Source organism: Monopterus albus, unplaced genomic scaffold, assembly GCF_001952655.1.
Source record: "Monopterus albus unplaced genomic scaffold, M_albus_1.0 scaffold115.1, whole genome shotgun sequence".
Classification (NCBI taxonomy): Eukaryota; Metazoa; Chordata; class Actinopteri; order Synbranchiformes; family Synbranchidae; genus Monopterus; species Monopterus albus.
This window is the reverse complement of record NW_018127995.1, coordinates 1,684,032-1,701,063: the sequence shown is the minus strand read 5'-3', so window position 1 is coordinate 1,701,063 and position 17,032 is coordinate 1,684,032. Positions and strand designations below refer to the sequence as shown.

Below are 17,032 nucleotides of genomic sequence, written 5' to 3'. Positions count from 1 at the left end.
AGATACTTGATTCTGCTGTCATAGCTGGGCCAGCCTAAAGACAAACTGGCCTACAGCCAGGGTCTTTTCATGGTAAAAGCAGGCAGTTTGCAGAATCCAAAGGATTTTTCATAAAGTTTATGATATGCTCTACTGTAGACATTTCTCCGAGACACTCAGGATGCAAAAAGTTGGAGATTGTGAGGTTGTGTTTGGATTGTTGCCCATTCACATCCTCCTGCCAGCTGGGAAAATCTGGACAGACGCACTGAATGAGAAACAGGCGGCTTCATGGTGCACTTGAGCTAAATGCTAATCCTCCAGTTCTCCAGTGGAGCTAATTAGCAGCCAGCTGTGGGAGGCTGGTTGTACTGGGAAGATCACAGGTGCTAGTAAATTTAAATCTAATAATCTGAAGCAGGATTTGGTCAAAGGGAGAAATAAAAGAGCTGCTTGCATTCTTGCTTTTGGTTTGTTTACTGTTCAAACATGTTTATTGGAGAGTTTTGGCTGAAGCATCCATCCTGTGAGGTTTTTGGCAATGTGGCGTGAAAGCAGTTACGTTAACAGTCTTTGCCATAATTTATCCCTCCAAGTTTATCACGATGAAACAATAGCTGAAGATGATCATCACATGACCCTTAAACGGTAGCATTTTAGTAGACAAAACGATCTCTCCAGTTGCTCTTATTTACTTTTAACACATCGCAGTGCCTTCATCAGCAGATGATGATGAATCTCCTCAGCTGTCATAAAAGTGTAGCTAGTTTAAGAATTTAGTTTCTAACCACTTTCAGGTCTGTTTCCATGTTGACTTCACAAGGTGAACAGAATAGTTTACATCTCTTGTTTTTATTGACATGCACATTTTTAGGTGTTTTTATTAAAGTTACAAGAGCATGTATTTTATTGTATCTGCATTTGGATACAGATCATGTACCCAAGCCTGATCACCTCTTGTATTTTACTACTCTGCTCATTTACTAAGAGACACTTAAGTGTGAAAAGGAGCAAAGAACCTGAATTTGAAGAATTGACTTGTATCATGAAAATGCTCTTAAAATGCAACTTGAGCTAAGTAAATAATCTGCCTTCTCTTTCCTGTCTCCACCAGACCCATCCCTGTATATTCCCCGCTTTGCCCAGATGCTAGAGTTTGGCGAGAAGAACCACGACGTCTCCATGACGGCAATGAGGCTGGTGCAGAGGATGAAGAGGGACTGGATGCACACGGGACGAAGACCGTCGGGGCTCTGTGGAGCAGGTAACCAAGTAGCGTACTGGGAGTATTTCTTTATTTCAGGTCATCCATGCACTCCTGGTTCAGTCCTCTGAAGCAAATCATCTAAAGGCCCATTTATGCCTCCTCATTGACTCCACACAGAGCCCCTGCTGTAGGCTACACAACTGGCCTTTGCCTCTGTGAGCATTTCTACTTGTGCGCTGAACTGCTTGCGTCACTCTGCAGTTAGACCACCAAAACAGATGGCAGTGGCATTTCTATGGCACTGTGTTGAGCTTCTTACTGTACTACAGTCAATGGAGACTGAAACTGAGCAGATCATGTTGGAGCTAATGGATGATGACCCGCAATTACTTCTACTGCCTTTATTCTAAGGCTCATGCTTCTCGAACAGAGATTAACATACTCCATAGCTGAAACTGACCTCTTTGTGTAGGAGGCAGGTTTACTGAGAATTTCCCTCAGATCAATAATGTAGCACGTGCACCTTCACCTGAGGTCAACTGTGGTTTGTAGTGCTGTGAACAGGAGGGGTTTGCACTTGTACGTCTGACAGTTTCTGCAACTAAGTAGGTTTTTCAGATGTATTTAGGCCTTTTACAGTTTTTTGCCAGAGACGTGTGGATGAAGCAGACCTGCCAGCATCAACCTAAACTCACCACAGTGCGTCTGGTGTTGGTTTCCCACCTTACCTGTCATCTCGTGTGTGAGATCTGTGGTCCTGTTTATGTGAAACAGCACAGCTCCTCGCTCCTTGTCAACTTGAATACACTCATCTTTGATGCATTACCAGCTAAGACATCCTGAAATCGAATTGCCGGGTTCCTCTGCTCCCTGCATGTTTACGCTCACGGTTTCAATTTTCAGCTTTCTTTGTTTCTCTGCTGCATTGCCTGAATAATGAATTGCTTATCATAAATCATTGAGAAGGATACACTCAGATGGAAGAAGGAAAAGTTTGTTCCCAAATATGACAGAAATATTGCAGTTGACGAGCCAGAAAGGTGCATGTGCACAAAGTTGCTCAGGGAAGAAGAATTTTCATATCACGGCTTTGCTTTTTAATGGTTTTAATGACAAAGAGGACTAAAGAAACAAATGACAAAGTTTACTTTACGTTTAGAAAGGAAAACAACTTTAAAGTGTTATAACTTCAAGATAATGGCAATGAGCTGTTTGAGAAAGTCCTCCGGAGGTAAAAGCCAACACTTCAGTCTTAAAGCCTGTTAGAAGTAGAAGCATGCATCCATCTTTTAACAGGCTCTTGAGCGAGGCAACTCTAATGACGGTTATATAACTGTTCCCCTTCAAGGCTGGAGCTGCAATTCATTGCATAATAATAGTCTTGTTGTTACTCCTTTTTAAAAGTGTGTTTGTGTGGGGGCCGGCTGTTGGCTCCCCACACTGAGGTGCCCCCGCCCTCTCGCCCATGTCCTCCAGCCTTCAAGTTGCTCGTGCAGAAACACCTAAAAATCACATAGAAATGTTATATCATCATGCGTGTCTTGTCGTTCCAAACGTAGAGCAAAAGAAATGTCAGTATTAGTGTCATGAGTAGGTTGCAGGTCACAACACCAGTTTAACAACAATACAAGTACCTACTAGAAAATGGGCATCAGACGTTTCAGTATCAGCTGCAGCGTGTAAATGCGTTGACAGGTGTGACGCATGTGTTGTAAATGCAGAACAAAGACTAAGGAATGACGCAAAGAAAGTCGAGGCTTTGTGCACGCTGTGGAAACGGTACACTGAACCCAGGGTGGGCATTGTTAAAGAGCACTGTCTGGGGGGGCACTAGGGCTGTCACAGCGTGCAGAGAAGGTTAAATCCTCTATATGGCGTTTGTGTAGTTTTAGGGTTGACTTGTGAATAGTGAATAATGTGCACAGACAGACAGTGAGTGAGTCATATTTGTTTGCTGCTTTTAGATCTTGGTTAAGTCTGTCTTTCTGTCTCCAGCTCTTCTTGTTGCTGCTCGTATGCATGAATTTTGCCGCACCATCAAAGAAGTTGTCAGTGTGGTGAAAGTGTGTGAAAGTACGCTAAGAAAAAGGTGGGTGGTGAGAGTTTTTGATACTTTTGACTTCAGTCGAAAGCTGTTCTTTTGGAACATGGTTAATGCTTGATAGGTCTAGAATTTAGAAATAACTAAAGGTTTTGAAGTTAGAAGTGTTCTTACATGTTTGTTTTTTGTTAAGGGTGCATGAGCAGAAAACATTGTTTTTAAACTGCTGTTGGTAAAGAACATCATGCCAAAGGTGCTTATAAATATTGGGTCACTTTAATAGATTAGGTCCCTAGCTAACTAGCTGAATTAGCCAAGTTATCTATAACAACGGAAGACAGGTTTGGTTTGCAAGGCTGTACAATTCTTTAAAAGTACTTATTTGCTGATAAATCCCACTGTTCCCTCCAGAAAACAATGGATCTGACTTGGCTGTTTCGAGCTATTTGAAGCTACATAAGTTTCACATGACCCGTTTTTGACCCCCTTAATGTTGGTCCAGAGGAAAAAGAGGGTTCACTCACTCAAATCATGGGCAGTATGTAAAGTGTTACCAACTGTCAAACTGTCCAGACATCTGTGCTGATGTGTGAAACCTGTTGATGTGGGTGTGTTTCACTGAGCTACTGTTCTAGAATAATCAGTCACGGTGATGCATCTTCGAATTTCAAGTTCCTTTCTGTTCCATATCAATACCCGGCAACTTCTCCTGCACCAGGCTGACCGAGTTTGAGGACACGCCCTCCAGTCAGCTGACCATCGAGGAGTTCATGAGGGTAGATCTGGACCAGGAGTGTGACCCACCCTGCTTCACAGCTGGACTGGAGAAGAAAAAATCTCTAGAGGTACAGGTTCACTGTCTCCTTACAAAGAAACACCCAGCATCAGGGCCAAACTACAGACAGGTGGTCCCGGCTTTAAAGTCCTTTGAGGAACACCACATGTTTATGTGAAATGAGAGAAATGCAGCATCACTCCATCTTTAACATATGTGTATAAAATGTAATGCAGTTTTCCTGATGAGTTTTATGCAGCCCTTAGTTTCTCAAGTAATTAATGGAGGATATTAACCTCTAAAGTAAAACTGTCAAAGATCACTGTTCTCCACATTCACACTCTTAACAGAGAGCAGTCAGGGTTTATGAAACATTAACACATTTTAAGATTTTAAAGCTACAGTATGTCACATTGTTCCAAATATTTTTGTTGTAGAAATCTACTCCAGAACGTGTCTCACTGTGGGGAGGTGCTGTCGAGGCCTCCTGTGACCCAGACTCATTGAACAGCACTGGCAGCGGTGCAGAGATATTGGCTTCTAGAAGGTTTTGAGCGGGATTTCTGACCAATCAGAGATGTTCACTTATTTCTGTGTTGCAGCCAGAGACTCAGGCGGACTTGGTTTAACCCACAGTGTCTTTTATTTCTGCACCTCACAGCAAAATAATGCAGTAATTACAGTTGGGTTGTACAGTCTGCCAGACTACTGGTCTCTCTCCTACACAGTCGTAACTAGAACATGAGTGGTGGAGGAAGAACACCTTCTTCTCTTGCTGCTTCTGCTTTACAACTCGCTCAACTTCCTCACAGACGCCCCCTGGTGGTGACAGTTGTGCAACATTTCTGTAAACACCTGTGTGAAATAACTTGTTGCTGCTGGGAACATATGAACATTAGCTGCATCTCACTGAGACAGAATTAATTTGTTACATCTGAACAAGCAATAGTACACTCGGTAGTGACCTGAACTCAAAATAGGCCGTGTGAGGTACCTTATAAAAATATATAAACCAACTGACATTGTAGAAAACATAAACGATAGCCATAACCCATCAGGTGCATACTGGCTGACAATTGAATCTATAATTGGTGCTTAACATGATGGATGCAAAAAATCTTCCAGATAGTTAAGAAACTTAATTATAAACTCTTTCAAAGCTTTCAACCTTCTTTCTCAGATGGAGTTTAGGTGGTTTAGTTGTTGTCATGTGGTGAAACTCCATCATCTGATTAAAGGCCACAGGTGGTTGACAGCTGCATTTTGGGTTTTGTGCTGTTTTTGTTAATTTTGGAGAGTCAAGTTCTTTCAGATCAAATCTTGAAGATTCTTTGCTCGTTAATCATTCAGCATTTTCTCATAACACGATGGAAAAGAGCAAAAATTTCTACAGGATTCACGGTTTCTATAATAAGCAAAAGCAATTAACATTTACATTTTTGTCACTCGCACACCTCAGCTGTGTCACGCCGACATCAAATCAAACTCGTGCTCAGTGTTGTGTACTTGAGTGAATCAAAAGTACTTCTGAAATCAATGGCGACTGCTGCCAACCACCCACAGTCCTCGTGTTTAATATTCTTTTATTCTGCGATGCTTCACTTGGTAATCGTTTCACCCTGTAGTCACTGTTGGATTCACTCTCTCACTCAGCTCCTCTCCTTTCTCTTCCTCCGTCTAGCTGGAGATCGAGCTGAAGAAAAAGATGAATTTTGTTGAAGGTATGAATGCGTCTGTGCGCCTTCACATTGAAGGCATCTGGACTCTTAGACAACTTTGCTTTTCTTTTAGTTTCAAAATGATTTCTATTAACATTTCAGGGTAGTTAGACTAACATTCATAACATCAGCAAAGACAGACGTTGATTGCACTTTCTTGTTCTACTTGATGCGTCTGCCATTTGGCCGACCTTGACTGGATGGCACAGAGATGGATGTGGTTACACTGAGGAGAAAACTGAAACGCTGCAATGGTTTAGTTTCTGCACAACATATAATTAACCATACATTATGTTACAGTGCTAACATATTATATTGTAATTATAGAACCAAGGGAAATATAATTAAAAGGGTTAGCAAAGGTTCTGAAGATCCTCTTGTGACAACCAAGATTGTAAACAGCACCACAAGTGTAGTTTCTTTTCCTCTGTGTCGCACACATTCATTCATTTTAGGGGCATGGAAATGTTACTGCATCTTTTTTTTTTTTGTGTGTAATACTCACTCTTACATAAAATACTTCAGATCCAGGAATCATTCTAGGTTCAACTGTGATGTTTTTTTATCAGATGAAATTCAAGGCTACCAGGATGAAATTGACGCAGAGCTTCAGAGCAGCAGACCCAAACTGAGAGGAGTGTACGCTGCCTACGTCAAAGAAGGTACAGACCCGGAGGAGCAATGTCGCATACCGTCCGTTGATGGGTCCTTTTTGATCCCCACAACTCCTCATATCACACACCAATAAGAAGGAAGATAGGCTTTGTATTAAAACATGGATACAGATGTTAGGAACTGAGCCAGTGGACTTCACGCTGTCAGAATCACTTTGCTGCTTAGTGAAGTGAAGTTACTGTTGTCATATCATCCAAAGTCTGTGTAAAAAAAGTATATGCGATTAAAAACAACAGAAAGCTGCACACTTGAACAGTACAGTCACAGTTATGCAGCGCTTTTGTCCTCAGCAATGACTAACTGATTTATTATGTGGCGAATAGTGGATTTGTAAATTAGGCCGTGATTTTTGGACCTGGTCATTAACTGGGCTACAGCGATTTCAAAGTCACGTTCATAAGGTGTCTCACAAACGTGCTAAATGTGAGCATCTTTCCATGGTCCCTGTAGACAGATGTAACCTGTTTGATGTCAACATGCAGTAGCTGTATACAAACTGAAGCCAGCACACTATAAAGCAGTTTATCAGGCAGAGTTAAATGCAAATACAAGCTTTTATAACACTAACTGGGAGGACTTTAACATTTGGAAAGCTGCAGCATATGGTCTGTAACAGACATGGACAATCAGCAGGACACATCCTCCCCAAGGGGCCACAGGACAGCTGAGGGGGGGACATGAACCAGACACTTATGCATTATTGAGTCATAACTCAGTAACACACAAACATAAAGCCCATAATGATGTCATTCAGCATGACTTAATGTTCTTTTGTCCTGCGATGCTTCACTTGGGCGAGAGCCTCATGGCAGAGGTTTTGAGCTGAGCTCAAAGCTGTTAGCATTTTCATCTGTAAGACTGGAATTATGCCGTTTTATAAGGTTTTAACATTTTTCAGGTGGCAAAGTGACCACTTTGAGAATATGCCGCCAGCCTTTTCAAGTAATACCCGTTTATAATTTGTCCTGATGTTTTCAGAGACGTGAGTGCTCGTTGTGTGACCAAGCTAGCTCTGTTAGCAGGCAGCTACATCTCGTTTGTCTGTAGGTGAGGACCTCTGTCATTCCAGTTGCACGTTATAGCTGCGTTTCCACTGTCAGAACCTAATGACCGTTTGCCTGACCAAAATAAAAGTAATGTGCCGGCGCTCCCACTTGCTCTTTAACCTTGTATGGATGGCCTTGAGCTGTAATGATGAAGGAACGACCCATGTTTACATCCTGCTGACAAGGGAGCTCATGTTGCTGCACAAAACATTAACTTCCTGTTCTAGAACCAGTGTGACCTTGTTAAGACACAGTAAAATGTCATGGGGGAGCTCATTGTGGTTGGCTGGGCAAATGGCGTGTCTGACTTCAACACCAATTCCCACAGTTGCAGCCCATCTCCTACCAACGCTGGATGCTTTTCTTTTTTCAGCAGTGACCATGATGTTTCACTAAGCCTGACCACGATGTGTTAGCTGCCTAGAGGTTAACTAAAGGTTAACCGTAGAGGTTCCACATCGAACTCTGTGTTTCTTCCTCTCAGACTATGACAGTATCGGTGATGACGAGCCAGACGAGGAGGACGAGCTTCAGGCCTTGGCCAGGCATTTTGGCAAAGACCTCAGCGAGCTCACAGTGGAGGCTCTGGAAAGACTAGAACAGAGGGGACCAAAAGAGGAAGAGGAGAACCAGGAGCAGGAGGGAGATGTCTCAAGGCGAAAAGGCCCGTCGCTGTTGTCCATCCTGGGCACGATTCCTCTGGGCCGCTTTGAGTCCATCGGCAACGGCATCGGAGACGAGAAGGCGAACGGTGAGTGCAACCTTTTTAAACTTTTTAAAGTGAATTCCCCTTCTCCTGTCACACTGGAGCCCTCACAGTCCTGTTTGGTATCACTTTACCAGACATTTGATTAACTGGAGGTTTTGTTGGTTTTGACACAGGAGCGTGATAATTTCATTTGTTTCCTCTCCTACCTTGGTTCTTAGATCATGTTCTTGGATGTCATCTGTTTGTGATACTTCTCTTCTTTTGCATCTTGACGTTTGGTCAGTTTGATCCATGAGGATTTAATAAATCTCGACTATGCAAACATTGGGCGGAGCTGAAGCTGCTGCTTTTAAGACACCATGTCAGACATTGTAGTGATTTGGTTTAACAGCCACGTTAATAAAAGCAGCAGTGCCCTCGAGGCTGATCTGATTGTGAATGCTGCAGTGATACTGCTCATCCTTGACTGTTCTGTTTATCTGTGGCACAGTCACATCAAACTTGAGTCTTTGAAGAGATTGAGCTCGGGTGAACCAATGTACTGCCCCAAGACAGACAAAAATAACTGGGTTCAATGTGATTTATCAGGAACCATAACCTGAACAAACTACAGGAAACGGCACTTATTGGTAGAAAACACAGGTGTGGACTCAGTCCTGACTCTTGTACCTTTAAACTCAATAAAATAAAAACATAACTTCACTTTGACTTAAAACTTTATATGCCTTCCTGCTAGCGACATCTGTGGAGGGAGGCATCAGGTTTTCAGGTTGTGTGTCAGTCCATGCGTCTGTCAAATGGAAACTTGACCGGTTGCAGTGAGTTCATTTTCCTGTCACCAGGTTCTTTGGATTAGGGAGGCAGTGATGTTGCTCAAACATGAGGGAAAGGCTCAGACAGACGATGACTTGTTTGGGGCCTGAAGCATAAATGGGAACTTGTGACCAAAACAACAGCCTGGACTGATGCTTGTATTTCTACTGTCCTGTGCGTCTGCTGCACAACTGATGCCGTGTGCCCTCTCCTGTTTTTCTAAAGTCTCACACGTTGGTTTCCTATTTGTTCAGACATGTGGAGCTGTGCTTTTATAACTTTGTTCATGTAATTAGCCTTAACTGGAAATTACAGATGCTGTCACTGTTTTGCATTGAGGTTGAACGTTGGGACCTGCATTTTAAATGTATTCTCTGTTAGTTTTTAAGTATGCACCAGATGGAAAAACCTCCACTTTAACACAATTTAGATTCATTTACTATTTTAGTGATTTTGCTCAGGGGTGTATGAGTTTTGTTTGCTATATATCAGGCTTTGCATGCACACAGGACATATGTACAGTATGTTAGTCAGGTCAGTTCAAAGTTGTCTTGGCGTTTGTGGACGTTAATAAAAAAAAATAAAGTAATGGTATCTGATGTGTACTGACTCTTGCTCACACGCAGTCGGGTAACGTGAACCAACAAAACTACGCTGAACGTCTCCGCTGTGGTTTGGATGGAAGAGAGAAAACAAACTGTAGCAGCTTCTGTCAGAGTGACTTATTAACAGTAGCCCAAAATAAAACAACTACAGGGATCCGTCAGGCGTTGCCTATAATTACCTAATTACATGAGTAGGATGTGCTGCGCCCCTGCCCCTCCTTATGTGGGTGCGCAGAGGGGTTGATGGATCCGAGGTAATGGTGCTGTGCAGCTACATCTGTCCTGATGAGGAAACCAGTGTTTTTATGGCTCGGAGTGGGAGGACGGGGAGTCGTAAGAGGCCAGGGGGTGGGAGGTGAAGCGTCTCTTGATGGATGCATGTAGTGAAGGAAAGGGGTGGTGAGGAGACCTAATGTTCAGAGGATATCCTGTAACTTAAAGGTCACAGGTTTGAATCCCAGCAGGGGTCTCTGTGTCCATAAATATTGACCTGAGCCTCTTAAAAGAGTTTTTTTTTTTTTTTTTTTTTTTTTTTTTAAACGTCTCCCCTAGGGAGCTATTAACACTCCTGTAGCAAACTTCTTTTAGCTTGGTTCTTAAAATGGCATTTTGCAAGTTTGGGAGTGCAAATGGATGCTGGTTAGAGCAAATCACATCATCTCTACCGTATATCATTTAAGAAGTGATGATAGAAGCTACAGCTTGGCTCAGACATTTTACTCGAAATGAAAACCTGTCAACCTCAAGGTGGTGTTGGAGGAAAAATCAGGGCATCACCAAAGTCACCAAGTCAGTAGAATTCATCCCCTCGTGACCAAGAGTGTGTGTAGAAAATTTCAAGTCAGTGCATATTTGAGTCTGGATTGAAATGCTGGACCGACAGACCAACGTTACCGTCCCTAGAGCTACCGGCTTCGAATATAAATTTGTAAACACCAGAAATATTTTATACTCTTTTCAGAAAAGAACTTAATGAACAGTCTGCAACTTTCCACTTTCTTCCCTTTATTGATTACAGATGCAGTGATTTCTGATCGTTGTTACCAGGTGGAGATTGTTCTTAAACTTAGATTTAGCTGCTGTTCAGTGGCGTGGCGGCTCCTTTAGGTTACCTCAGTGTGCACATCATCTGTGGTCTCTTAACAGAGCAGCAGGGGAAACGATAAAGTAAAACATGCTGCACCTCAGTGGCGTGGCGGCTCCTTTAGGTTACCTCAGTGTGCACATCATCTGTGGTCTCTTAACAGAGCAGCAGTGGAAACGATAAAGTAAAACATGAACACATTATTTTGGCTCCCACCTCGTGTTACAGAGCGTCTAAAGAAGTTTGGGAATAGACAGCCCTCAGTCATTAACCAAGCACATCGTGAGGGACTAGACGGCCCTCAGTCATTAACCAAGCACATCGTCATGTTACAGTGATTATTGGGAAACGCCTAAGCTTCAGGGTTTATCACATGATCTTATGTTGTATAACCATGATATCCAGATGGATAACTTGTAGATAATGTGGTTCTTCATTTAGAACACTCGGTCCCTGCTATGACAGTCATTTGATCAAGTTAAATATAAAAAAGCAAAGCTGAGACTTTCATGGTCTGTGTAAAACCTGCTGCCCTAAAACATCCTAGCTCAAGTCAAACCGCCATGTTAGCCTGAAAATGTCCCCGGTGATGCCACCGACCTCACATCGTCATGGGGCTACACCACAGGGATGAGGCCAGAAGAGTCACAGTGACCAAGCTGATTCACTGCTCTCTGAATCACAGGCTCTCGTGTTAATTGTAAATGTGTCCCCGTTTTTAAAATGGGGCTTTATAGAGTGATGTTACTTTGAGTCATCCTGTATCACAAGGCTCATTGTTTGTGACCATGAATGACAAACTCAGCAATAAGCTGAAACATGTCTGCAACTGTTGGCCAGTGGGGCTGGAGGCTGATCTCACTGGGGAGCTGTCTGATTAGAGGGGAGCCAGTTGTTCCCCTGAGAGTGTAGGTGTCGTCATCTTTTCTTTATTCTGCTTGTACTTTGTATGTTGGTTGTTCTTGACAGTGGTTGAGATTCATGATCAGACTTGTTTAGTTTAAAAGAAGCTGTCTCAGGTCAAAGGTTGGCAGCCCTACTGTACTGGTGTTTCCTGAAAAAGACCCATATGTTTTGGTTTTAGTAGTAGTAAGATCTGGAATGAAGGCGGGTCCACGGCTAATTTAAGACTTCTGCCTCAGTCAACTCAGTTTCCACATCTTCACATTCAAAGGTTCTTGATTCGTGCTTGCTGTGCCCTTTTCTACCTCCACCATTCCACCATTAAAATAAAGACAATAACACTGAGGTGGTCCTCCTCCATGCTGCTGTTGCACTTGAAGATGTTTGAAAACAACCTGTTTCGCTTTCAGTTCCTGTAATCAGACTAATTAGAGTAATTTTCAGTGTTACTGAGACGAAGTGAAAGGAAAGAAAACAAATGTCCAAAAAGAAACTTCAGTTTTTTAGTTTAACTTCCTGGACTGTTTGGTTTAAACCCACAATTTGTGTGCAAGTCGAGTATTTGACCTGCTATGTTTGTGTGTCTTTTGTGCACGTGATTACACAAATCAGTGTGACAGTGCTTGTGTGTTGGTTGTTGTATCTTCCTGTCCACCATAGGTGATTTCCTACCTCTGTTCTGTTGGAGGCTGGTTGCAGATGGAGGTTCTGAGGATTTATGCTGGTCCTGTTTTGGTTCAGGATTCGGCTAATTGTCGTGGATATGGGAGGGGCAGCAGAGGGGTATCATGACCCCCCAGGCTCAGTCTTTGAAGTATTAAGTGGACGGGGTACCATGTCATTAGGGCTGAGCCTTTCATCTGCATGCATGCATGTGTGTGTGTGTGGTTTTTGTAGACATTGTTAGTGGAGGACAGGGCACTGGAGGAAGGGAGAGAGGCTGTAATTTTGTATTCTCTCAGGAAAAGAGAACAAGAAAGGAAAACTAGGTAAAAGGAGCAGAGCTGTTTGGTTATGACTGTGTATTTACTGGAGGATCTGGAAAAATGAGATCTGATATCAAGAACTTTGACTAAGGTGTAGAACTAACACAGAGCATCATAGTAAGACGAGGTGGTGGTGGTGAAGACTTTTCAAATGTCTCCATCCAGATAACAGCTGTCAGTCAAAGGGGGAACGGGTGGGGGGGTTGTTTGCTTCTGGGTTAACATTACACAAAGCTCGAATTACTCCTTATACTTAAAATTGTATAAATTCATCAGGACCATGTTGGGTCACTGTTACCAAGACAGCCAGGTTAGCTTTAGATGCTAACACATCCAGAAGGGAGAAGGCCACATGTGGATCCAGTCTGAGTCCTCTGGCTGCTTTTAACCCTCTCCATGTCAAACAGCCAAACCCATGTTAACCCTGGTTGTTGATCTTTCTTTGTCCCACTCTCTCTGTGCTAAAGATGCCACCTCTTCACTCTGGCAGCCGCTGGTTCAGACTTTTAGCCTCCCAGAGCTCCTCCATGGCTGTTTGACATGACTACTGGCTGGAAAAACCCTTCCTCTAACCTTGGCTAGGCGGCAGGCGGGGCTGATTTACAGACCGTACTTTGACAACACAGGGTGGAGAAGCTGGAATAACAACAGGAGGCTGTAGGCAGCAGAGGGTCATGGAGCTGAGAGAGTCTCACTGTCACTGGATTTATCAGACACTGTGGAAACTCAGTTAATGCATCTTTTATAACCAGTTCATGCTTCACACTTTGTCTGCGAGGGTCCAGCCAACAACTGGAGACTGTCCACACTGCGAGCTCACCAGCTGTGCATGTACCAGACAAGTAAACTGGATGCTTGATTTGTGTACTGTTTATTTCCTCGTCTGATTATTCTTCTTGAGCATTTGCGCGCACAGTTTTCTCTTTTGACTTTGACTTGTTGCTCATCCAAATACAACAAGTTAAAGATTTCTTCTTGCTGTCGGGAGGTCATGTTTCCTAGTGCACATATGTTGAACATGTTCATGGATGCATACCTCCAGCTGTAGTATGGATAGAAAAGGGTCTGCGTTTTGCGTCCACTCGAGGGTCATCAGATGGTGACACAGCAGACTGCACTTAAAAGAACAAACTAACATTATGTTAGGATGACATGGAGGGGGACGAGCAAATGAACTGCTGGTTGTGTAGTACAGACCTTTTAAACAGGTAAAAGTACAATAAACAATTGAGCTGCAGTGTTTGCACCACCGATGGTTTATTGTCTTTTATTAATGGATTTCCTTAGCCCGGCCAGCAGCGTGGCTCCAGGGAGGGCAGTGTTGTCACTCCACCACTTTGGCCTGGATAAAAATATCCAGCACCTATCTGATGGATTGCCAGGAAGTTTTGTACAGACACTTGTGGTCCCCAGGGGATAAATCCTATTTACTCTGGTGCTCCTCTGACATCTCCTGACATCTAGTTCCATGAGCAGTTTGACACTTTTGGTTCGTACTGAAATAAGTTGGCAAATAATGGATGGACTGCGTATTTGGTGTCACCATTCCTGCATCCTCAGGATGAATCGTGATAACTTTGGTGATCTAGCACCATAACAGGTCAACATTCCCATCAGCCTCGGCGGTAGAGACCGTAGAGCTAATAGATTGACATGGTAGAGAGAAGCTGGTGGTTAAAGCTGCCACCATGGCTGTGCACCACTGCTCTTATTCAGTCACATTTCCTCCCCTTGTGAATGATTAGTGTTATTTGATGAAGGGTCTTATACATACTGGACAAAACACAGGGCATAGGAGAGCCCCAGTAAAAGAAGGTAAAGTTTATAATTAACCTGTTACTACTCCGTTAAGAGTAATGAATAAAGTTTGTAGTTCTCTTGCCTTGTGTGGCTCAAGGAGAATGTTCATTCTCTAAATCCAAATGAAGCCCAGGTATTACTTAATTATTCATTAATGGACTTAATCATCATGTTCCTATTCATTAAAATGTATAGATGAAAATTTAGGAAGTCATTTCTCCCCCAGAGACTATGAACTGGGTTTCCATTTTCTCACAAACGGTGGCAGCTGAGGGCCCCCGGTTAAACGCCACTCACCCCGTTTCACCCTGCTCTGCCATCGATGGCCTGTCTGGGTCATGCTATATCCATTAACCTGTGCTATCGGAGGAGAAAGTGAGCCCGAGAGCAGCCGGGCCGGCCGGCAGGAGCAGTGTGGCTCCAGCACCTCCGGATGACTTTGTCACACTTGTCTATCGCCGAGGTCTTTGGGGAGCTCTGCCCGACACCATTAGAGCCGGCATTGATTGAGGCACACTTTTTTCAGTGGAGCACTTAGTTCAATCAATGACGTTTGTTCTGACCTTAACTACCTTGGTGAGCACAGTTTCCCAGCTCTTGTCAAACCATTCTGATGTTTTTATTGCCTGAAAACATTTGGAAAAAGAGACGTCTGAATTGTGTGAACATCTAGATTTCATCTGGGCCTTTTGCTCTTTGAATTTCATTTTTAAGATCTAACTTGGTTTCACCCCCCATTTCTGAAGCAGTTTTACAGGCTGTGTTTGAGCATGCTGACAAGAAGCTGTTGTCCTAAAACATTTTCCACCATCCATCCTCCTCACTAGCAGCATTTACTGCAGTAAAGCAGATCTGTGCTCTGACGGCTGCTCTGCTGAGTCAATTATACTCTTAAATAAGCAGCTTCTGCCTCATCCCTCTCTGTCCACAGAAGAGTCGTTCAGGGATAAAAGACGATGCGGTCTCCTCTTCTCTTTCAGCTGCACCACACTTTTACCTCCTCAGCCGTCAGACCTGAAAAAAAATGTACAAGCATCCTTTGTGTTGTCTTTTTGATATGCTAATGAGCACAGAGTGGCCCTTGAAACCAGAAGGTCACTGGTTTGATCCCAGCAGCCTCCAGTGTTTCCAGCTTATTCTCATTTTGTCTAAAATCTAGTTGCTTTTGAAAAACAAAATGACAGTTTTAAAAAGTCCAGTTTGTGATAAAGGTTTCTTCAGTATTCTCTCTGTGTGAGATCCACGTCGAGTATTCTGAAACAAAGGAAACCTCTTGAAAAAACATGGAATTATCACCACAGTTTTTTTGAACAGTTGAAGGCTGAATCTGTGAGCAAATGACTTGTGAAGAACAGAACGTAGCTGTGAATCTGTGTAATGGAAAAAGGAAGCAAAGAGTTTTTGAGAAAGCAAAGTTAATCTAGTGTTTCTGCTTTGTCAATTACAGATATATCAAATCTGTGATCGTTATCCCCTTAGAAAAGAGGCAGTACCCTCAGTTGGCACTTTATTAGGTACACCCACTGACTGTATATAAAAACTGGACAAACCCACTGTGACCTCACTCGCTGGCTTTCTGAAGCACAGTTTTGAACCTCAGTTCAGGCCACCGCCATATTGGTAGCGATTCACTCCGCCTGCTGCGTATAAACCAAAAATGGACGAAGAGGTGGAGCGTGAGGGAAGCGCTCTAGACAGCTAGCGTCCAGCCATCTATTGCGGGACCCTCACGCCTGTCACCCAATGCGGCCACGCCCTTAACTGTGCCTAACTTTTGTCTTGATATCATTTGAATGCAAGTCATAAAACTAATTTCACCCCCTGTACAGTTGTCATGGAAGGGGAAATTGGCTTTAGAGACCAAAATCATCTTTGTACCAGGCTGTAAACAAGTTTATTTTTGCTGTGAAGCATTTTAACATGGGAGTCTATGGGGACCAGCCTCTAGTGGCTGTTAAAGGTACTGCACGTTTCCACACTGGCTTCTTCCACTTTCTCTGCCTCAGCTTGCTGCTTGGGGACACCGAGCTAAAACCAAGTCAGTCTAATCCAACAGTCCCTCAGTAAATCCTCCTCTGTGAAGGTGATAATGTTCAGTTTGTGTTAAAACTGTTTCAGAGCTGTTGATTCAAATCGATTGTCCTTTTGGAGGCTGGAGTTTGTGCAGCACAAACATGATTTGATTCAATACTTTGACAAACTTACAGTTAATTTTTGTAACTACACAAATGGCTTCAACAATGTCGCTGTTGGTCTTCATAAATATAGTGCATGTGTGATGGGGAGGGGAGATGAGTGAAAAGCATGAATCTCAGCTCTGGTCAAATAAAAATTTGATTTACTGCTATTGTCCAGTGAAGAACAGTTTCAAACCTGAGGCCATCTTCTGCTGGGGAAGAGAACAAATCATCCATATTGTCCCTTTAATTAATCACATGTTTTGACTAATTCATGCAACGAATCCATTCACAAACTCATCCATTTGCTGACTCCTCTCATTTCGTCTGCTGCTGAGACAGTTGGGCAGGCCTGAGTGTGTGCCGGGTGGGTGGGGGTGTTAACGCTGCCTGGGGCGGTACAGTGGAGCTTAACAGACATATGGCTAGATGGACATGGCCCCTCAGAGGAGCAGAGTGAGTGGATTGGATGACAGACAAGCAATGACAGTACAGGGAGACGGGTGTCCTTGAT

At 43.2% G+C, this 17,032-nt stretch overlaps 1 protein-coding gene across 1 annotated transcript in view; it reads left to right on the top strand.

Annotated features, from left to right (window-relative positions):
- The window catches only part of LOC109966620 (transcription factor IIIB 90 kDa subunit-like), a 76,151-nt gene that overhangs the window by 15,561 nt on the left and 43,558 nt on the right, over positions 1-17,032 (top strand). Inside the window, exons 5-10 of the mRNA XM_020611576.1 lie at positions 1,094-1,243; positions 3,182-3,275; positions 3,946-4,072; positions 5,684-5,723; positions 6,290-6,382; positions 7,926-8,192. Coding sequence (XP_020467232.1) covers positions 1,094-1,243; positions 3,182-3,275; positions 3,946-4,072; positions 5,684-5,723; positions 6,290-6,382; positions 7,926-8,192 — 771 coding nt within the window. The remainder of the gene's footprint in view (positions 1-1,093; positions 1,244-3,181; positions 3,276-3,945; positions 4,073-5,683; positions 5,724-6,289; positions 6,383-7,925; positions 8,193-17,032) is intronic.